Below are 24,050 nucleotides of genomic sequence, written 5' to 3'. Positions count from 1 at the left end.
GAACGTGGGGCAGGAAGAGAAACGACCCACAGAGGGTAGCAAAGACGCTGAGAGCTGCAGCAGATATAACCGCAGGGACACTCCCAATCGAACCACAGGTCAAAGGGTCTCTCAGGGGAATTGGGTAACCTAGAGTAGACGCAAGCCTCTCCTCCCCACGACCCGTCCTTAGTTCTCTCCTGGGTGGCCAGTTGGCTGCCTCCATGCTCTATGCCACCATCCGCACAAAAAGCCCAGTGGGCAGATCATAACGTTTTTGAGTGAAGCTGTTACATGTCTTTGGTGGTAATTAAGGCACTTTTTGCACATTTTACTGCATATTATCTAAAGGTGATAATGGGTGACACAAATGTTGGTGTACATATATTTCTAATGGTCTTTCAGCACTGTTTTCAAAACCGATATTTCACAGAAATTATGTCACACCTATGTATTTTTTATTGTCTACAATTTGTGAAATTCTATTATTCAAATGAATTATGGATTTTAAGATATAAGAAGTCTAGACAGCAGTGTAGTATGATGTAATTTATGCAGTGCTGTTTTCAATACTCATTATTCTCTTTCGCAAATATTTTATGTAAATTATACACAATAAATAACATGTTCAGAAGTTATGGTGACTTTTACCGACCACTCTGCCTAAATTACATTAACATATCACAAGAACGCTACTTTGGTAAAGAGAACTATGGGTGAGTGATTATAAACTTCGTCCACATAGGTTTACATCAGTCCTGTCCTGTTTTGTACAGTGGAATTTCCACCGCACTTCCGGTTGCAGGGATAGTGAGTTCCCTTGATTTGGATATTGAGTTCTCTCCCAGGGCCTTAAACCATAAACAGTCGGGAAATGCAATAGCCGTCGCCAGATTCGCATCATTCTTCACTTTCTTCCAAGCTGCTCGAAGTGCCTTCATGGCACTTCCAACATCAGGGTGTGGGGCACATGTGTACTTTTGGAAGCCAGATATGGCTGGCATGCTTGATGAAGGCTCTGTCAGCAGCAATGCAGCCACTGCCATGCAAGCTTATTTTTTACAGTTTATTTATTTACATTTCGAAACTTAGACAGAGCTGCACTTTTCAAATGAGAACGTCTTAAATAGCTTTACAAAAAACATGTGGAAAGTGTGCTAATAAACAAAGATGCATATTCTGATTTGACAGCTCTGTACTGTGCACTACTTCACTTGATTTAGTCATGTCATTCACTTTATGCAAAGTTTTTAGGAAGAGGGAAAGGTACGATGAGTGCCGCCAACAACAAATAAACATGTATCTTATAGGTATGAAAACATACCAATTAAATTGCCTTTAAAAGAACACATGATAGTGCTACACAAAATCCTTCCTAATTCAAAATGATCACTCATGCTACACTACATCACTCCTTGCATTTTTCAGGAAGAGTATAGTTCTATTATTTTTTTAAAATTTTAAAAATGCCCTTTAACGAATGGGTCTAAGGGATTTTTGTGATCTGCTATATTGTTAGTTTTGTAGTGTACGTCAAGTTGAACTTTAGCATCCCTTGAAACCTTTGTTTTTTTTATTACATAAATATAATCTTTATATGAAGTGATTGCTAACGTGTATTGTACTGTATATATAGTAGATATCCCTATTAGTCCGCTCAGTGTTGGCAATGTTGTCCGTATTAAAAGGAAAACATTTTAAAGTACATTGTGACAATCCCTGGTCAGAAGTTGAAACTATTCAAAGAGATATTAAGACAGAGGTAGGGGGTCCCCTCTCTGTGGAATGTTTGGGAATATGAGAGGCAAAAGCAGCATTTTAAAGCAATGTTAGTAAATACAATTTATGACAAAATTGTAAGATCAATTTTATAGTTAAAACTAAGGGGATTTCCCAAAGGAAATTTTAAAAACTGGTCGGTGGTGCAGCTTTAGTGGATGCAGGGCGAACCACATTGTTAAGAACACATGTAAACACAATTTTACACAGGAGTTGTGGTTTCTCTCCAAGGGTAACTTGAAAGAAGATGAATTTCTAGGGTGTATTTAAAACCAATTCGATCAGGAGCAGTGATGGAATCTGTTAGGGTGTGACGAAACAGCACAAAAGGAACATATTTTGAAATGTTCTTAGAAAAAGGAACATTTTATAAGAGTTTGATATCTATGAACAATCAGAAACGCCAAAATGGAGTCCGTCAAATGCCGAATAACTAAGTAATTGTGGTATTCACTGATTCATATTTGACTCCCTCCCAGCCTTCCATAGATGCCACCTGTAATACAAATGATTGATTAATGATCAATCAGCAGTTTACAGAGCAACCTTGCCTCTCCTATTGTGCTCCATCATCAAATAAATGAAGTCTAGAATATGTTGCTCCCAAGGGCAAAACGCAATTTCGCCTCAGAGCTGCAGAACTGCAGCAAGGCCTACCCTTTGGGACAGGTTTGGTTAATAGCGAATAACGTGCAAGGGTGAGAATTGCTGTTATTCACTGTCTATGTTCTCTCTTGTGTGGCCAGTTGGCTGCCTCCATGTTCTGTGGCCCTGTCCGTACAACCAATACAGGAGGCGGATCAAAAACATTATTGAATGATGCTGTTACGCACCTTTGGTGGTAATTAAGGCAGTGTTTGCACTTTTTAGCTGCATATTAAACAAGCATTTGCAATTAAATAGGTCTCACACTTGTAGGAGTTTAAGCTATTGGCATTGTATATGACTATGCCGTTTATTTATATGTTTTGATAATTAACACATAGCTAAAAGGCATTGTCATTTACAATGCCAAAAGCTCAAACTGTTGTAAGTGTGAGACCTCGGCCGCCATTGTCCAAGGCTGCTTGGAAAGTGAAAGCATGCATAGGGCGCTGAATGTTGCAGGAAATCCTGTCATGCCTGCAGTAGGAGCAACGCATTAAAGAAAATAGGGCTTACAGACTAAATAAGACCTACCGTGTAACAACAGACGAACAAGCATTTGCAATGCAATAGGTCTTGCATTTCCGAGAGGTTAAGCTATTAGCATCGTAAATGACAATGCCTTTTATGTAGGTTTTAGAAACCAAAACATAAATAAAAGGCATTGTCATTTACAATGCCATTAGCTTACATTCTCGTAAATGCGAGACCTATTGCATTGCAAATGCTTGTTAGAGATATTTGTCAGGAAGTGCTCCAAAGGTTCATCAGCTAGGGACTGCTGTAAATCTTGTGCATTAATTCAGACAACTTTGACAGTTGATAGTCCTGGAGTTCTCTATGGTCAGAAGCTTTACAAACATAACATTTAGAAAAAGAAGTCCCATCATAGAATATTTTCTCCTGTCTCCGGACCCTGGGACTATCAGCAACTGAAACTTTTGGTGGTGATTACAAGCTGCCAGAAACCAAAGCCTTCAGCTTGGAATGAAGTGTCAGGAGTATGGAGGCAGGGAGTATGTGGGAGCTCCCAGAGGACAGATTTTGCCCCGCAAAATGAAAATGCACTATTTATAATGAGGGGTTAGACATGGTTCAAGGTTCACACATTATTTAAAATTCTCAGTTATATTGGAAATGCTGACATAAAAAAAAAGACTATTCACAGTACGACTGTGCAAGTTCAACCACCGTGAGCAGTATGAAGAGAGAGAAATTTAGCTTAGGGGGCACAAAAGCACACCTGTAATGCCAGGGGCATCTTAAGGATTTATGGGGCCCTGGGCCAAACATATTTTAGGAGCCCTGTTCGGGACAATTTTGAATTTATGATCCAGTTTCAGCTCTTCTATACCCTCTTTGGCCAGGAAAAGACAGTGGGCATGCACACTCGTCCAAATTCTGAATTTATTCACATCTAATATTCAGGGATAGTGATGTGTGTTTTCAATATTGTAACACAGTAGCAGCTCACTAATGTTACTGCAAGTAATCTCTGTGACACCCTCACATTCCTCATATGTGAGGTCCTGTTTTGTTCTAAAAACTTTTTTATGGATGTTGCATGAAACATAAACACAATGTTTCTCTGCAAAATGTTTGTAATAGACTCTCACACATCACCCAGCTTAGTAATACATTTAAAGAAAACTGTATTTTAAACAATAGGTTTAAGAAATTATTCATGGTCATTAGGCGAGATTCTGTGCAGAACAGAGGCGGCTCTATCAGGGGATACCCTGAAAGGCTGGGGCCCTGACCTAGAGCCCATGTTGCCCATGCCTTAACACGTCCATGTTTAATGCATGCTGCTGTTTGGGGAAGCAGCCAGCTACCTTTTCTGATCCCCACACAGACAGGGTAAGTGGACAGGGCAGCAAATAATTAATGGTTAATGAAATGTTCACCTTTTTACTGCAAACTCTGCAGACATCAATGTTTGATGGGCACAAGAAATTGCATTTGTTGTTTTATTGGCAGTAGAGTAGTCAAGTCAGTGCCTTAAGACCCATACCACCAATTGAAGCACCTGTAAAGTAGCGGTGTCAGTAACTTGCTGCTGACCCTTTTATTGTATCATAAGATGGAGCGTTATAGCAACGGTTTCAAAGACTAGGGGTATGTGATTGTCTTCAATATGCGCTACATGCGGGTGGGCAGATTTCGGGACATGTTGTTAAAGTTGGCGGTATTAATGACTAGCAGTGCACTATTAGGAAAAATATGGGATTCACCCTTTTACCAGAATCCACCTAGTCTAACAATGTATTTCATAGGTGCTCCTGTGAGAGACTGCTGTTGCAAAAAAGATGCATTCTTGAAACTTACTATGTAGAGTTGGTTTAAGGTGCCCATTAGTACTGAAATTTGAAAGCAAGCATGAATCATGAAAAATACTTGAAAAAAACACTTATATTGCAAGATGTGTGTTAATTTGAGCAATTCTGATTGTTTACATCATAGTATTTATCTACTACCCTCTATTTACATGTGGATTTGAGACTGCAGGTCCCCTGATTTGCTTTATTTTGCTCTTCGTGGGTTTAACTAAATGAACAATAGATTTTTTTTTTTTGAAGATGGATGTACAGAATTTCTCTAAATTTTCATATAACCAATGTTTCTCAATAAAAAATCCCTAGAGTGTTCTCACATAGGGAGTCTAATTTTGTTGTTGTTGAACAAACCTCATGTTCTTTCCTTTCAGGTTCAATGTTATGATTATGATAATGACGGAGGACATGACTTCATTGGGGAGTTCCAGACCTGTGTATTAAAGCTGTGTGAAGCACAAGATGGTAGATCAGTAAGTCTCTTCATGAAGTTAACAACACAGAGTAATTATAACAGAATTTAAATATAAGCGTATGTCCATTTTTTGTTAGTCACCAACAAATATGCATGCCTTCTACACCAGTTGTAGTGTCATGTACATTTGAATATATGTATGATTGCGTAACATGATCATGAATAACCTAAGAAAGCCTAATAATAATTCACAGTGATAGTGGTTGCAATATTGAAGGAATAAGCTTTGTTAATAACGAGCCAATAATCAGAATGCAATCCCAGATGCTAGACATATTGGAGGGTTGGTATAATGATAGGCTGATCAATTGAGATAAGGTACTCCTCCATATGATTAAATTCCTGATGAAAGATAAGGTATTCCTCCTTATGAATACATTCCTGATGAAATTGATCATCATCAAGTTTGATTTGTAGGTATTTGTAAAGTTGTAAGACAGCCAAGACAAGCTACAGAAAACTGCCCATATGACTACCAAATGAAAACATGATATTTAAAAGAAAGTTGAGTATGAATTAGGAAGAAACAAAAATACTGTTGGGTTTTAGGAAATGTCAACCCACAGGAACATATGCCTTGATCTACTAAGGTGGGATAACTAAGCAGGTACTTTATCTGGTGGATTCTTCTAACCACAGATTGGTCACCTTTAGAATATTCCCCAGGTAGTCAGTGTGGGCTTCGTTGCTCCATCTGAGGTGACAGAGCCGGGATAAGCGGCGCCCCTCTGTGCCGCCTTAGGTTATTTATTTATTTATTTGCGCCTTTGAATGTGGATCCAGAGCACCACTCTCACTTTTGTTGATCTTTCAACGACTCCCTAAACAACATTTAGTGTGCAAGGAAACAATGTCTCCTCCTAAAACTGCAGGCTTCAAACCATGTTGTGACTGCAGAAAATAGATGTTGGTTCCAGACCTCCAGGAGGTGTGTCTTTGGTGTTTGGACTCTGGCCACGACTCTAACTCATGCAATGAATGTGCCCTCATGCACCCAAAGCTGATCCAGCACCATGAAGTGACACTGTACATCGCTAAACACAGGAAGAAGTCAGAGGCTTCATGTAAGTCCTGTTCTTGCTCCAACTCGAGGGCAGAGACTGACTCTCGTGGCCTTTCGTGTGCGAATTGTTCTTTGCATTCTCAGACATTCCAGAAGTTGAAGTTCAAGCAGAAAAATAGGAAAGCGAGGTGGGACTCAACCTCATGCTGCCACTCTCTATCAAAAGAGAAGTCATGAGGGTGTAAGTTGCCAATCGATCTTGTCCCCAATCTTGAGTAGAAGAATTGATCCCGCAGTTGATCCTGATGTGGTCAAGGTCTTTAAGGAGGCCCCACTCCAACCCTTTGACACTCTTTCAGCACCCTCTGGCATGCCTTTAGGCCACAAGGATTCACAGGATCCTTCAAGTGAATTGCTGCTGGCGGATCCATCCTTGGTGCCATCTTAAACACTTGGATCCATCACAGGTTCAGCATCGACTTCAGAGCAGATTCCCACCCTGGCTCTGAGATCCACATTGATCCTTCTTTCATTGATTCTGATCCTAATGCCAGAGAAGAATCCACTACCAACTCTGATGTCCAACCAAGAACTGCTGTTGGCTTTGACCCTGGCATAGGTCACGCACTCAATTAGGCCCAACGCACCTACCTGCCTTACAACCTGAGTCTGTACATTTGCTTCCACTATCGCAGAGGTGCCCTCAGAGACACTATTACCTGTTCAGTTCCAACTCTGGCCAGAGATGGTGACTACTCATCAGTGATGATGGAGGGCTGGGATTGATTTACTCCACCATTATGAAGATGGCAGTCTTTAAATGGTCCTACAGGTAGCCTGTGGACTTGATACTTTTCCTGATACAGTATTGAATGCACTTGTCTGGCCCCTAATGGAAGAAAGTGTATTTTATGCTGTGGTATACTGACAAGAGTCTAAGGACCTGGACTGTTAGACCCTCATCCTTGGTGTCTTCTTCCCCCACATTTTTTGCCTTTTCCCCTCCTGTTTTGTGTATTTTTATTTTTGCTGGCATTAGGACTCTGTGCATGTTACCACTGCTAACTAGTGCTAAAATGCTTTCTCCCTAAAACATGGTACAATTGGCTTACACCTGACTGCCATATTTAATTTACTTATAAGACTTTAGTATATTATACTGCATGTGCCCAGGGACTGTAAATTAAATGCTTCTAGTGGGCCTGCAGCACTCATTGTGCCACTGACAGAAAGTGCACCTTAAAACATGTATTAGGCCTGCCAATGCAGGCCTGTGTACAGTTTTAAACTACCAATTTGGCCTGGCAAAATAAACCTCTTGCCAGGTCTAAACCTTCCTTTTTAATTCATGTAGGGCTCATCTAAGGTAGGCTCTAAGTCCATAGGGTAGGGTGTAGTTTATAAAAAAAAAGTAGGACATGTGTTTTTAAGTTTTACATATCCAGGTAGTGAAAAACTCCTAAATTCATTTTTCAATACTGTAACACCTGTCTCTCCCATTGGATAACGTTGAGTTATCATATTGCATTTAATAAGTGTTAACGTTTGATTCGGAACAGTTAGGACTGTCAAATTTTGACTCATTTGAATTGTAATATACATTTCTCATTAATGATAAAGTTGGATTTTAAGTCACAATTCTGAAAATGCCACTTTTAGAAAGCTGGTATTATCTTGTCTCACCCATCTTGTGCTTGCTGCCTGTTTCATGGGTCACAGGACTGTGAATAGCCAGGCAGTTGGCCTTTGTGTATTCCTCCCAGACAGTTAGACAAAGGGGTACTAAGTGTTGGCAGAATTGGCCATCATGCCAGAATGGTGGAGGTGGAGCTCTACCCTGCCCCACTTACATTTCAAAGGACTGCTTGAAGCACACTCACAAATGATCCTGACACTAGTCTTTGTGACCTCAAACTTCTTAAAGACTTGGCAGGGGATAGGAAAATCTTTCCAGAACCAGATGTGGGAGTAGCCAGGATATCACCCCCACTTCAAAGACTGAAGGCAGATTTAAATATGCTACCTCCTCATCGACCTCTTAAGTACACTCCTGGACCTGTGGGAGACTTCGGAAGCACTGCCCTACCAGAGGACTTCCCTGCTGCTTGAGGCCTGCCTTGTTCTTCAGAGGACTGTTCTGCTACTTGATGGTAGGGGAATCATCTCATTGAGCCGAGGACTATCAGAGTGACTCCAACAGGGACATCACAGCTCTAAGAGACCTTAACCCCCGCACCTGACCTCTGCCTGGAGTGAGCCATAACCCTCTGCGGTGCCCCCCAAGTCCTAGACCCTTTTGAAGTGGTGTTAGAAGTGCTGCACCTGCATAACCCTAAAAAGTTGGGACTTGGATAAAATTCTTGGAAAAAGTGTCAGACAACTGTCAGAAGACTAGGACCTTCTTTCCAGATGATCTGTCCAATGTGCATCGCCAGTCTGTCTGCCTTTGCAGTAGCTCCCGGTGCGTTCTTCTGCACAGCAGTAAACCCTCTTCAGCGGGACCTCCGAGTGACAGTATCTTACCTCCTGGAGTCCTCTTCTGCTATGGCTTGCAGCTTTATCCCAATGGAGGTTTTCGATTTCCAAACAGTTGTCCGACAGTAACAATCTTCACTGGGCTCGGGGAGACAGGCTCCCCATTGGTGACGACCCACCTCTCAGCCTGGAAATCCAGCTTCTCCTACTCTGAGCTTTTTCCCAACATTATTAATGGCTTCACCAAGACTTGCCACCTGAGACACGGCCTGCTGCCTTGCCCTGTTGAACTCTACCTTCTCCTGGACGATTGCCTCGAAACTTTTAAGTCAGAAGGTAAACAGAGGCTAGGCGCATTACACCTAATGTGTCCCACCCGTGTTTCATTGCAGTCACCCCTAATTTGTTACTTTTCCCCCAGTCTTGCGCAATCAGATACCCTTGGTTGGTGCTTTCATCTTTTAGGTGTTAGATTTAACTAACAACTTTAAAAATGTACAATTCTGGTACTAGTGAACGGATTTAATTTGTTTTGGTGTTATTTTATTTATTAAAATGATCTCTATTCTTCTACATTGGTTTGGTGTTTTTCTAATGTTGTGGTTTCACTTTATTACTGTTTGTGTGCTGCATAAATACTTAATACAGTACATCTAAGTTAAGTCTGACTGCTTTTATGCCAAGCTACCAGAAGGTTAGCACAGGTTAATTCAGTGACTTTTGTGAATCAACCTCACAAGGATTGTGGTTGTTGCTTAAGAAGGGTTTTCATCACCCTCAAACAAAAACCCAATTTATTAAATGGACCTACATTTGCCTTCACTTAAAGTCCAGACAAATGTCTTTACAGATGTTTTGCAATCAGGGCCAGCCTAATCTGAGCCCTTTGTTTGGTTCAATGAATCCCTTTCTGACACCTTAAGGGGCACTTGGGCCAAGCCCTGTACTCGTCCACTTGCCCCCTCTACACCTTCCTGTCTCTCCTACACTGAGTTCTGAAGAAGATCAGGAGCAATCGGTCCCAAACCATCCTAGTAGCTCAAACATACAAAATCTACACCTCCGTGCATAGAGATTGGGCAGCAGAAGTCGATTGCTACTAATGATAGTAATGTTGTAATGCAACATCAGACAAGTTGACATTAGTGGCAACCACTTGCAAGATTACTAGCAGTGATCACCTAAGTTCATCGGGCATGGGTGAAAGCAGTAATCTATAGAAGACTTTGTTAATGTGGAATGCCGCTTGGTGAGTAGTACATAACAGCCATAGCAGAATGTCCCCAAAACAAAGGTAATATCTTAGTAATGTCGCCCACACGCCTCATGATGTATCACTGAAAAAAAAAACGCAAATATATTTCTTTAATTCTGTCATGTTTCTTCAAACAGCAGCAAATGAGTTTATAAAAATACACATATTCTCGGGTTTTATTTAGGTATACATATATTAAATCAGTGAACTAATACCTTCTAATTTAGTTGGCTGGGCTGCACAAAAGAGAGCTACTTAGGTAGTTGAGAGCTACCAGCAGCTCACAAGCTACTCTTTGGAGAAGACCGGCTTAGTTACTATAGTGCATATCTCACTTGCATCTGGTATTTTCTGTTACCCTTTTTTTATATATACAGTTTAACTTTTCAGGTGTAGAATTTGTGCTAGCCAGTGACCATGTGCCATGGCAGTAACACCTATGCTTCGATTATTCTACAACTCATGTCTCTTGTGGTCAATATCAGCTTTGCATCAGACTTGTTCAAAAATCTCTCTCTCTCTCTCTCTTTCTCTTTCTCTCTCGCTCTCTCTCTCGCTCTCTCTCTCGCTCTCTCTCTTTCTCTCTCCCTTTCTCTCTCTCAGGCCACCAATAAACAGCTGAACTGGCTTTTTTATGGCACCAGCCCTCTCGACCGCCCCCGGTACAATATTTGTCTTTCTCTTGAAAAAGATCAACCGCATTTTATAGCTCAGATTATCATTTAAATAAAGCCCCACGTGTCTTAAAAATGAGCTAGAACTCCAAAGTCATTAAGTGTGGCCTCCAGTCCCAGACCCATCAGATCACCGCATGCAGGGACAGAGCGGCCTCTTTAAAATGTCAGGAACACATAGACTTCCCGGGTAATCTCAACAGGAAAGAAAATAGAAGGGAGAAAATAAAAACTACTTAAAATTGATTGTTTTTTTTGTATCAAGTTTTTTCGTTGAGAGACTGCTGTAACTGAGTATGTCAAATGGCAAAAACATGTTTCAAAATATTTAAGTACAATTTTATTTATGTAGACGTTTGGTCTAGAGCTACAATGTCTCCACATGGACACATATTGACACATCTAGACCTTTTGATAACATGTGATGAGGCTGGGCAGCAGTCCCGGACTGGCCGTTGAGGGCACCGGGCAATTCCCCGGTGGGCCGCATGGTTGGGGGCCGGTTTTGGGCCCCTGGGGCCGTTTTTGTTACAGGGCCGTTATGCTGCAAAAACGGCCCTGTAACAAAAACGGCCGAAAACCGGCCCTGTCACGGAGCGCGGTCGCACCTCTCCCCTCTCCCCTCTCCTCCCGGAGGGGGGCCGGCCGAGCACTTTGCCAGGGCCGGTTCTGGTTCCCAGTCCGGCCCTGCTGGGCAGTCAGGCATATAGGAACCATGGCGCCCGCCCCTCCCCCAGAGTTACAAATGTGTCTGTTTACATTGCTGACAATATCAGCCATAATCCATCTAATGACACATTTAGAAAAGTGGTTAACGGAAGCATGCGTTCCCTGAAGTCACTCAACAGTGACAGTCAAATGTCATTTTCGGAAAATCAAACCCATATACACATCTATCACTCAACAAATAAAAAACTGATGCAAACAGTAAAACGAGCAACCTGATTAGTTCTGATCAAACGAATGATACAATCTGTATTAATTTAAAGAAATAAAGAAAAAATATCAAAAGAGAGACATAAATGTATGCTTTGAGGCTACAGGAAATAGATGAAGGAATAAGGAACAAGAGAAAACAGACATGAAGAAAGGTGAAGCGAAAGGGATGTGGGAAGTGCGGAAAAATGCAACGAGCTAAGTAGAGAGTAAACAAGGGAGATTGGTGATAGACAGCCGAGAGGCAGAACAAGCAGGTGGAAAAGAAAACGCGCAAGATAGTGATGGAGAAGGCGAAATAAAAACAAGAAGAGATAATGAGGAAATGCCAGAGATATAACAATACAGAGCAGGAAAGTATTTACTGCGAGGCGCATAGGCTAGCAGATCAAACAGACTGACATGAAATAGAAGGATCATTTTTAAAAGCAAGGGCACATTTATAATCACTGCCCAGCACCTCGCTGCAGCCCGTTAACAGCAGCAATTTTGCTCTTTTTAGATATAGGCCCGCAATAATGGGCTGGTGTTCAGGGTCCCTTTCTTTGGCAGCTTGAAGATGCAGGGGACATCTCTGATGATTACTGGAAGATGTGCAGAACCGCTTCATCTCCCTGCAATTGCATGACCAATTTGTGGCGGTATTGACCAGCAGAATGGTCGCTAAGCCAATTACTGCATTTCTTACGCTGCGCACAGTTACCTCTCAGATAGGAACCAAACCTTATCTGAAGCTCAAAACAGCACATAAGTGTGCCAATTATTCCGTATTTTCATTTAACAAAATTTTTGTTTAATGCATGGACGATTTTGCTCCCATTTTAAATAAAAACATTTTTTTGTGTTGTGTGGGCTGCTTGTATGCTTATGCAGTGCCTCAAATGACTTCAGAGGGCTCTGTCTAGCATGAATGCGATAAAACCTCCCACAACCGCTCATTTGGACACTATCTGAGGATAAAGTAAAATATAATCACACAGAAATCATCTGCAAGGGGATAAAAGCAAGAGAGGAAAAAGGGCGAAATCAATGAAAGGTCGGCCATCTTTGGTGAGGGTTGAGGTCTCCATCTACTAATGATTAAAAGACCAGTTACCCATTTGCTCACAAGGAACTTCTGATCATTCCATCCTGCTGTGTCTGCGTTATGTTGCTAGGTTATTTTCTATTATGCAATAATGGAGGTTAACATGTGCAAATGGCGTTGCATCAATTTTGAAGGTTATTGGCTGTGTATACTAGTTTCTATGAGCAATTACCTTCAGCCAGGATCTGATGTTATGCATAAATACAAGAATTAGGGCAATTTGGGTTTATGCCCCAGTGTGTGCAGTTATTCCATTAGGCACAAATACCCTTTGTGCTCGTGTTTGGTACATGTCTGGTACTCTTACTATGATCTATACATTTTACAAGAAAATACTGATAGCAGAAGCCATATATAGATTCACCCTAATTTTAGAAGAAACTTGACTTCAGTTTTATATGTATGTTATCTAATTTTACTTTTAGAAATTTACTTTGCTTGTATGAATGTATAAGTTTGAAGTGACTAGTCAGACTTTTTCCTAAAAGATTATATATGCTACAGTAATACATGGGTAAAGATTTCCATTTATTTTGAAGACTGAGTGGCATATTACAGAATGAATGTGCGATATATATTCTAATGCGTGGTGAGACCTGATGCGCGGCAGTGTAGGCACTCTTTGGCTTAGGCAAAACATGTGAATCATTAACTGAATTTCCTGACACATTCACTACTGAGGTGATACTAATGCCTGATTTTCCACCAAGGCTATAATTTAAGATCAAAGCAATGCCAGGATTTTTTGCAAAAAACAATACAACCCAACATGACTTAAAGTGGCCAACGCCGCCGTCCCAGGAAAGAGACCCGAAGAGCACTGAGTCTGTTGGGTATGTTGGATTGTTTGTTTTAGAAACAGATTGACTGCCTGCTCTGCCAGTTGAGAAGCCAGAGATGCCTGTATATGACAAGAAACAGGGCATAAGAAATTTCGTTAAGTATGGTGACAAAAAATTTGTTCCTATTATCACTCCTCTTTCTTCCCCCATCGTTCACTTCCTGTCTCTTTATCCCACTCTTGCTGATTATTTTTTATCTCTGCCTTGTACCTTTGTTACTGTTTCCTATCTTTTTGATCTTCCTTTCATCTCCTTTTCCACCTTTTATTTCTTGCTTGTTTTGGGTCAACTCTGATATTAAAAAGTCCTGGCTCCCAAAAATGTGTAGATGCCGGCCATTAGCACCACCCATTATTGAGAAAGTGTATCAGGCCAGGAGAAGGACCAAAAAGTTCAATGAAGCCACCAGGAGTTAAATAACAAACCACTGAACAGAAGTCTGTCGGCCCTCAGACAGGCATGCGGACTCTGCATTGCTTGTGGGACTATCGCTTTTTAGGATGGAATCCCAGAGGCAAGGTAGAGTGTCTCTCCCGGTCTATGCGAACAAGCGCAGTGCAACAATATTGGGTCAGGTGAATGAGTTCATTGGGCCAGGGGCAAGAGGAAGTCAACATACGACACTCTATCAATTTATAATCCTTAAGGAAGACTTAAACCAGTTAATAGAATAGGCCAGATTGTTACCGAACTATACCCAAATGTAGCCAGGGGTCGTAGACGTCACAGATCTGAAGCAACAGTGATGCAGTTTAATCAGGACACAACGAACTCCGACAGGAAGCATACATTTACTTTTGTGGCAGCTTCTAATAAAGAAATCAGTTGATGGACATAGTACTCAAACGTACAAATCAACTCTCAACTTCACCTTCCCATACTGTTGAGTTAAAATGAGAGGAGGCAGATTCAAATTTAGGAATACCGAAGTGTGCCATGTTTCTCCTGCCACTCACTGCAATGAACCCGATTATTTGTTCAACTTTCTCCATTTCAGACTGTGACTTCCCTAGTTGGCAGGGCACTCAGGAACCAAAAATTGGTGTGGCCAATGATGGCGCAGGGTTACCAATTCAGGATATTTCTAAACACACATACTCATCTGGGCCCATAAACATACACACTTTGAACCGGTAATCTATTTCCTGCCTATCAGGAGTTTGATCATTTATACCTGAATACCATAACTTACCAATTCTTTGTCACTTATTTTTCCTAATCACTGAGGAATATAGATCTGGCAGTTAGAATAATAGGTAATATGACACTTTACCATAAAATAGCCACAGACTCAGGCTGTTTTAAACACTTTATCTATGCAATGTTTTGTGAGTCAAATACCAGTACAGACTATTCAACAGTTTCTCAAGAATGAGAATAATGATCAAAGCAAGAATCTTTGGAGACCTAATAAAAATTCTAGACATTGATACCTGGGAAGGGTGAAGAAGGGAAAACAGTACAAGGACATACCACACGATTTATATTTACCTAGAATGGTGCGAGGACAACCCCGGCCACGGGCTGGAAAGAAAGAGTTCCTGACTAGACAGGAGCCAACAGGTCAGGACAGGTACAGAACAGGACAGGACAGGTAACCTCCGCTAAGTGCAATGCCAGCGTTACACCCCTCTCTACAGCTACTCTTGGACACCGACTGGGTAGATCGATTTTTCTCTCTCAGCAAATTCCTGATTCTTCTGTCAGAGTGCTTGACCGGCACTCTGCTCTCGATTCTCCTTCAGCATACGTTGGGTCAGTGACAGGTCTGTGACAAGTCGGATAATCTAGCTAACTGAGCCTACCTTAATTATACCTATGTCCAGGGTATGTACCACCCCCCAATGTTGCAAATCGGTGTATTCCCTTTATTTAATCGGTCAGAAAGACGGGGAGAGGTCATCACGCCATACTAGAATGATCTCATTTCCATTAACTTAATAGTTCTAAATTCCCACCCATAAATCTATTTCCCATGAGTTTATTCCGCCCAGCATTATTTCATTTTGTTTCATATACAATGTAAAACATTTTATTTTATTTTATTCTTTTTTCCGGGTCAGAAGGTTAGGTTCCCAGGCGCATCACTGGTAAGATGGGACTTGGCATTTGTTCAATGACATAGCTCGAGGTCTGGCAGTACTTTTCAGGACAAGCGCACTCGGTTTTCAAGATGGCGATTCAAGTCAACATTCAGGCCCAATTAGGAGCTCGCAATAAAGTCAAAGAAAGACACTTTAGAATATGAAAATAAATGAATGCACTGTATACTGATGGAGCGGTAATTTCTTCTGGTAATTTCTCAATGTAAAACCCTCATGCTACCTCTAATTTACTGCTCAAAAGGTGTTGGGCCCTTCACACCACGTATTACCTTCAGGAGACTTTAAATAAAGACGAACAGTCAAAAAGGCAATTATTATTTAAGCCAATAAAGAGAGTTGTTGAGTATTTAAAGGGTTTTATTTTCTAGTCAAAAGTCGATTTTTCTCTGACCCTTTATTCATTAGTAAAATATCAATCAGGTTACAGAATTTGGAAAACAGGAAAAATAGCATTAATACAGAACATATTACAGTCTGCATATAAGCATTACATATAGGAAAGAAAATGTTGCGCAAAATTTCAGTCAAAACTCTTAAAGAGTTTCTAAGAAAAATAGTCTTGCAAGGCTAATCAAAAATCAAATAGTTTGCAATAATCTCCCATTAAGAGAAATAAATGCATAAGTCAAATAAATCTTTTCAGACCTAATTAATTAGTCAAAGCATAAACTTATAGTTTAGCATCTAAATCTAAAAAGCCTTTCTCTCTGTTGCTGTTCTTCTGCATCTGTCTGTGTCTAAAGAGCAAGCAGGGAGTGAGACAGCCCCTCCTTCACCAGACCTCAAAGGAATGTGGCCTGCAGTGCCAAAATATGACGTGCCAAGACTTGGGAAAAAAATCACCAGGGAACCCCCACCTGACTCTCCTCGGACGCCCAAGGCTGAATCCCGTGACAATCTCGTACCTAACCCATAGAATGTCTGGTCTAATCTGTTCCTTCTCTCAAGAGCTAACACACCCCCCTAATGAGCCTAGAAGCCAAAGCCCCTCCAGAGAGGTTTTTATACTCTAATCCTTGGCAGACTACACAAAATGTTTCATCTTCAGGAAAACCTGTACGTGATTGGTCAGTCATGATGGCATGAGTTCTCACTACCATGACTCATTCTAAAAAACCTGACCTTACCAGTTGTAACAAAAGAAGCATACATGATAAATACATTTTATAAGTTTGCAACAATTGCTAGGGAAAATGTTTCTATAGTTTTCCTTCCTTCCTGCCACAGCGCAGCAGGACAGATACTTTATCAAACTGGTACATTGGCACAATCACAAGAATGTACAGTTCAAGATGTCCTTGACTTCTTTGTGGTTTGAGGAAAGCTGCCACAGTCTGCGCATGCTCTCTCCTCTTTTAATGCAAGCCATAGCCTTGCTGGATTCACAGGCAGCCATTTAATGGTAGGCCCAAAAACAAAACAAACACAAATAGAATATTAATTTCATGTAAATCAACCCATTATGTTTCCCAACTCCATACTAATACCCCTTATAAATGTTTACCTAGCCAAGCTATTAGTTTCAAGCAGCTTTTCTATTATTTATGACAACATGCAAAATAAATGTGAAATGTGCAACATAGCATTTTTATGCTTTAGTGTAAAATTTAAAAGTACACACAGTTAATATAGCGCACACAGTTAATACAACACACACAGCAACATGCTTATGGTTGGTATACTCGTCACCCCCACCCAACACAATCCCCAAGAATGGGAAGACGGATACGGTTCTGAACTTTTGGAAGGCGGGAGGGAGTTACCCTCCCGGCCGTATTTATTAAAATATGAAACAAAATTAAAACATTAAAATAACAGTTTCATATCATGTACAATTTCATTTACATATTACGATGTTTCTTGGCTAACCTTAACACATCTCTAATACAAAGGTTCTCCTAGCCGATTCTAAAACATCCTGTAAATGCATTTCTCAAAATTCAAATTGTACATCCTAACATTACGGGCCAACGGCAAGGTCGTAACCGGTGTCAGATCCCTAATACCAGAACTCCCCCCTCACTTGTGAGGGGCGGGCACACAGAGGACTGTACCTCTGTGCCAACTTCCAATTTCCCTTGTCTTAACGGTGGCCCCCTGTTTACTCGATGCCATCTTAGTGGTCGTCCGAGGACTCGTGTGAGGTGTCTAGAAGGTAGCGTAGACCCCCCTCCCACCCCACACTGCTTACCACATCTGCCGTCGCAGATGTCCTGGCCCCGGGAAATTCCCAGGAGGGGCCCGTAGCCCCTCCTCCCCAGGGAGGGGCCTATGACCGCCTTCCCTTTCGGCGGCCCCATCCTTAGAGGGGTCTGCCTCCCTGTTTGAGGGGCCAATGGCCGCCTCCCCCCGGGCGCTCCCATCCATAATGGGTGACGCCCCACCTCTAGGGATCTTCCAATTACTGCTCACCGATCATGACCTTACCGCCCGACCAAAATAAATACGACATTTTTAAACTAAAGAGAATAAAACAGACAATTATACTGAGCAATTCAAAGTATAACTTCTACTAAGCACTACATTCAACTCTGCTGCAATTACTTTGCCGAAATACATGCTGAAAGAGCAACCACTTTATTACATACCAAAATTATCAACTTTATTCACAACAACCTGTAAAAGAAACAGTATCATGTCACTCGACTTTATTCAAAACAAATCGCTGTCATCAGGGGCTGGTGGGTGGGTCAAAATTGGCTCTTCGTTCCGTCTCGAGCTCACGTGCAACGGGGAGGTGCAGCTTCAGAGCACAGGAACAAGAGGATGCTTCCTTGGCTTGTTGCTCCTTTTATCCTTCTTCAGGCGGGCGTGGACCCTCCTCCAATCCGCCTCCGGGGCGTGGCCATCAGCGTAGGTGTCTAGGACAGCCCCCTCTTGGGCGGGAAAAGGCGCGCCCCGGCTACGCCGCTTCGGGCATACCAGCCGAGACTCGCCCCCCGCCCAAAATGGCTTCCCGGGGGGATCGGGGTACTCCACCATACGTTCGGGGGGACCGAGCGGTCGCCCCTTTCCATATGGTTGGGATACCCGTCACCCCCTCCCAACACAATCCCCAAGAATGGGAAGACGGATACGGTTCTGAACTTTTGGAAGGCGGGAGGGAGTTACCCTCCCGGCCGTATTTATTAAAATATGAAACAAAATTAAAACATTAAAATAACAGTTTCATATCATGTACAATTTCATTTACATATTACGATGTTTCTTGGCTAACCTTAACACATCTCTAATACAAAGGTTCTCCTAGCCGATTCTAAAACATCCTGTAAATGCATTTCTCAAAATTCAAATTGTACATCCTAACATTACGGGCCAACGGCAAGGTCGTAACCGGTGTCAGATCCCTAATACCAGAACTCCCCCCTCACTTGTGAGGGGCGGGCGCACAGAGGACTGTACCTCTGTGCCAACTTCCAATTTCCCTTGTCTTAACGGGGGCCCCCTGTTTACTCGACGCCATCTTAGTGGTCGTCCGAGGACTCGTGTGAGGTGTCTAGAAGGTAGCGTAGACCCCCCTCCCACCCCACACTGCTTACCACATCTGCCGTCGCAGATGTCCTGGCCCCGGGAAATTCCCAGGAGGGGCCCGTAGCCCCTCTCCCCAGGGAGGGGCCTATGACCGCCTTCCCTTTCGGCGGCCCCATCCTTAGAGGGGTCCGCCTCCCCGTTTGAGGGGCCAATGGCCGCCTCCCCCCAGGCGCTCCCATCCATAATGGGTGACGCCCCACCTCTAGGGATCTTCCAATTACTGCTCACCGATCATGACCTTACCGCCACAGGCCGGATAGTTGACCGGCTATCCGGACCCCCCACAAAAACTCCTACTTAAAGGTCATGGCTGCACAAACTCTTTAACCAAGCTACGAAGTCTCCTATGAGTAAAGCATTCCCCTCCCGGGACAAATGGGCCCCATCCTCCAGATACATATGGTCCCCCCTGATACACCCATGAGGAATAGAATGCAATGTACCTGTACGAAACAACCTACCAAGTTTGTTATTCACTTTCTTCACAGACTGATTTAAAGCTGACACAGAAATAGCCCCCCGCCACACCTTCCGCGGAATCATGTGTGACCATGCAATCGTGCACCCCGGGACCCTTCTCGCCAACCAACTCACTGTGGACAGTATTAATTCGAGAAGTACTCTTCGACCAGTGGTCACCAAATCATTGCCCCCAAGATGCACTATGATCACAGATGGCGGTGACCTTGTCCGCCCTAACAAACCCTCCATAAAATTTTGAAACTGGTCAATACAGAGCCCGCCCCTTCCGTAGAAGGTCACCCTGTACCCGTATTCCCCAGCCATGTGAATCATGTCACCTGCTTTGAATACGTCTGCGGCGCGCCTCACGTATGAGTGGCCGACGACCCACACCACTCTTTCCTCAGCCGGTGATCTTTGACCGCTGGTCCCCAGGTGTCGGGTCAACTGCACAGTCCGCCCCGCAAAGCCTGCTCGCGAAACTGAAAACCAAACAGAAAACAAGAAGCGTGAGTGCATGACATTAGCTTCACAACATGTGCAACCGCACATACCTCTTATAACAATTCGAGGACCAACGCCCCAACTGTTTCACTTTATCCACACTCAAACCCCTGGCTGTAGCCTCTGTAGCAGCACCTATCCGGAATGAGTGGGTCCCAAAATCGCTCGGGTTCAAGCCCGCTGCCGCGATTGCCATCGTTAACACCTGCTGAAACTGAAACCTGGTCAGTGGGGTGGCGTCGGTATGTCTCAGCAAGCTCCCCCCCCCATGATGCCGCCCTTTGCGCTAAGTACTCCTCTACGCATTTCACTGGGCACATGTGGGACTCTAGCATGCGCTGAACAACCACACTGTCTCCGATCGCTCCCTGATCGGTTTTGGACTTGGCTATAGTGACTACCATCGTGTCACCTTTAATCTGGATGTGTTCTCGACACAGACCTCCCTCCGTATCCTGCTTGTTCCTTGCTACCAGTTCGCTTATCCGCATAGCCCCATGAAATGCTAATGCAAACGCGGCCCGGAACAGCACTGTCTCTGACTGAGATGAACAAGTCGCAGGGAGTACGGACATTAACTGGGACAACCTTGCTAACCCTATCGGGCGCCTCTCGTCCTCTCGACCCTCAAGGCGTTGCCACCCGCGCAGCGCCTTCTTTACCAGAAAGGACGCTGTGGGGTCCTGAATGCCATGAGCCTGCGCCATGAACGCAATGGCGGCTCGGTGTCTATTAGCTGTTGCCACTGATCGGCCTGCCTGATGCAATGATACTAGAAATTTCAGGACGTACTCCTCTTGCCCCCAATGCTCCCCCCTAGCTGGGCCCAAAAATGCCCAATATGAACGGAACGCCCCTTCATATGCCTTCCTTGTCCTGGGAGCTAGACTCTCTCCCACGGGGTTTTGTAATCCGGGGCACCGAGAGACCAGAGAACTTCGGGAAATGGTGCCGCCACCAAGTCCGCAGAGGGCAGATGGCCCCGGAAGGCCTACATGTGGGAACGAGAGAGTGCATCAGCCGCCTGGTTCAGTACCCCAGGCACATGTTTTGCTCTAAAGTGAACGTTTAATTTCATACATAGCAGGACAACTTCTTTCATCAACCTCAAGATCAATTTGCAGCGTGCTGCCTGATTATTGACACATTCTACCACGGTCATGTTATCCGACCAGAACACCACAGTGCGATCACGAAACCCCTCTGGCCATGTCTTCAAGGCCACTAGAATAGGGAACAGTTCAAGAAAACCAATGTTACCTGTGAGCCCACTCTCGTGCCACCATGCCGGCCATTTTTGTGCCGACCAATGATTACCAAAAATGGCGCCAAAACCCACACTCCCTGCCGAGTCGGTCCACAAACCCAGCTCCTCGGAGGAAACCGCTGGTTTGTTCCACAGGACACGACCGTTGAAATCCGCCAGGAATGCCAACCATATGCGCATGTCCTGGTGAACCTCTGCTGAGAGTCTTGTGCGGTGATGCCCTTCCTTAAGGCCAACCATGGCTTGAGCAATAGAGCGAGAAAAGGGGCGAGCCATTGGGATCACTCTAAGGGCAAAATTAAGCTGACCCACAGCCTGCTGCAATTGATGCAATGTTACTTTCGTCTCGCCAATACATGTCTCGAGCGAGGCCTTAAATTTCAATACCTTCTCCTTAGGCAAATGGAAGCACCCCTCTTCAGAATCGAGCTCAATTCCCAGAAACTCGAGTGAAGTAGACGGCCCCACTGTTTTGCCCGGTGCCAGTGGCACGCCAAACCTTCTCATGAGATCACAAAATTTACTCAAAGCCTGTGCACATTCCGTGTCCCCGGCCGCCCCCAGAAACAGAAAATCATCAAGGTAATGCATAACCTGCATAAAGCCTGTGGCTCTGGTGAACGCCCATTGCAAAAAACTACTGAATTTTTCAAAATACGCACAAGAGATGGAGCAACCCATTGGCATACATTTATCCATGTAGTAGCGTCCCTGAAACACAAAACCTAACAGACGCTGATCCTGTGGGTGTACCGGGAGCAACCGGAACTCTGACTCGATATCAGATTTTGCCATCAGCGCTCCGGGCCCCAGGCGATTCAACATGGCGACAGCCTCATCAAAGGAAGCATACCGCACCGAACAAACTCCCGGGTCAATCGCATCATTCACGGAAAGACCCTTAGGAGCGGACAAGTTATGTATTAACCGAAACTCACCTGGGTCCTTCTTGGGGACCACACCCAACGGTGAACAAACAAAATTATGAACAGGCGGGTTCGCATAAGGACCCGCAACCCGACCTCGGGCCACCTCCTTTGCAATCTTTGCCTGTACTACAACCGTATTCTGTTGCACCGACAGTTGGTTTTTACACAGTGCTTCCCCCCGAAAATCCCCCGCCGGGATGCGGAAACCACATGAGAAACCGTCTCTCAACACCCCAGCGGAGACATGATCAGGGTATTCGTTCAGCCAGGGGATCATTGCCAAGATGTCGATGGGAGTAGGTAGCAGCGCCCCTCGGCCGTCATTAGACCTGTTTGGCGCCGCCTCTGCCCCCTGTATCGCCATTCTTGGCTCGGCATGAACTCTCGGGGTGTGAAGACTGTCCGCACCCTGCACACTCATGCCTGAACTTGCACGTCCCCTGTGGTCTAGTGCACTTGCCCCTGTTGAAACTCCAACAGACCCCTTTCTTGCCTGAGTTCCCATTACTCTTTGTGTGCTGATCACTACCGGTGCCCGCTCGAAAGGGCACCGACGGGAAATGGCGGGAAGGCTCTGCCCCATTCCCGCCAAACGAAGACGGCTTTGCCGGGTTTGACCTAACCTGTTTCTGCCAGGAAATGGAGTCAAAACAGTCCCACGTCAGGGATGAGTCGTGCTCCTTGGCCTTACGAAATTTGTTATCATAACCCAACCATTGATCACCATCGTACGATTCATAAAACTCCATTATTCGTGTCTGGTAACAAGCCAGTTCAGTCAACACCTCGGGCCTACGCTCCCCCATGATTGCAGTGAACATCCCAAAAGCCCTGGCCCAATTAGCGATTGTCTCATCAACTCTGAAACCCGCCATCTTTGCTCGCCATACATTTGGATGCAACAGTTCCTTCTGATTTTTAACATGTTCTATTTCATAATGATCAGTCAATAGCGAAAATATGTTCACATATTTATCCGCCCATATCATTTCCTTTGTGGCCAACGGGATATGTTGGACCACCTTTTCCCTCCTTGAGGGTAATGACCCCTCCCCAGCCATTGGCAACGGCTTCTTACCCGAATCAGCTGAACTCGCTGCAGCCGCTGTTCCAACGCTCGAAGACGGTTGTTCCGCGGGAACCTGAGAGGGAACAAAAGGACAAGGTGCCTTCGCAGCATCTCGCGATTGCCGCAACTGCTTCATTATTAATTTGGCCTCTTCGGCCGTATCCCCAGGAGCAATGGCACCCTCATTATTCTTGCCCAACCACGCCGCCAACTGGGCGGCCAACTCAGGTGGCTTATTCCCCTCGTTCACAGGTGTAACTACGACAGGGATCGGCTGTCCTGCGTCCGGAATCGGAACTGGGGCCTCTACCGGCCTGACCGGGCTCGCCGGAGGAGACTCGGGAACCGGTGCCTCATCCCCAGCCGCCCTATTCCTGGCCCTTTTACCTCTCCCGGCAGGAACTACCCCCAAATGCTGGTCCGATGACTTTCTTAGGCCGGCCCGTACCGTTCATGGCCGCCATCTGCTTCTTCATGTTCGCCATGTCCTTTACCAGCATACAAAGCATTTGGTCGGTGCTAACCTTCTTTCCGACCCTTTTGCCCGGCATTTTCTCACGATAGTCGACCGAAAGGTCCTGGAACCAAAGCTTGAAGCTCTAAAAGAGAAAACAGCAAATTACAAATTTTCAAAATTGGCTCTTCGTTCCGTCTCGAGCTCACGTGCAACGGGGAGGTGCAGCTTCAGAGCACAGGAACA

At 44.1% G+C, this 24,050-nt stretch overlaps 1 protein-coding gene across 2 annotated transcripts in view; it reads left to right on the top strand.

Moving 5' to 3' along the window:
* CPNE2 (copine 2) overlaps positions 1-24,050 on the top strand; it is a 975,302-nt gene that overhangs the window by 645,015 nt on the left and 306,237 nt on the right. For both annotated transcript variants that reach the window (XM_086947740.1, XM_086947741.1), the window contains exon 8: positions 5,111-5,209. In XM_086947740.1, coding sequence (XP_086803866.1) covers positions 5,111-5,209 — 99 coding nt within the window. The remainder of the gene's footprint in view (positions 1-5,110; positions 5,210-24,050) is intronic.

The sequence above is a fragment of the Lissotriton vulgaris genome, chromosome 12, assembly GCF_964263255.1.
Source record: "Lissotriton vulgaris chromosome 12, aLisVul1.2, whole genome shotgun sequence".
In the NCBI taxonomy this organism is placed as follows: Eukaryota; Metazoa; Chordata; class Amphibia; order Caudata; family Salamandridae; genus Lissotriton; species Lissotriton vulgaris.
The sequence above is the reverse complement of the archived record's forward strand: the minus strand, read 5'-3'. Positions and strand labels throughout refer to the sequence as shown.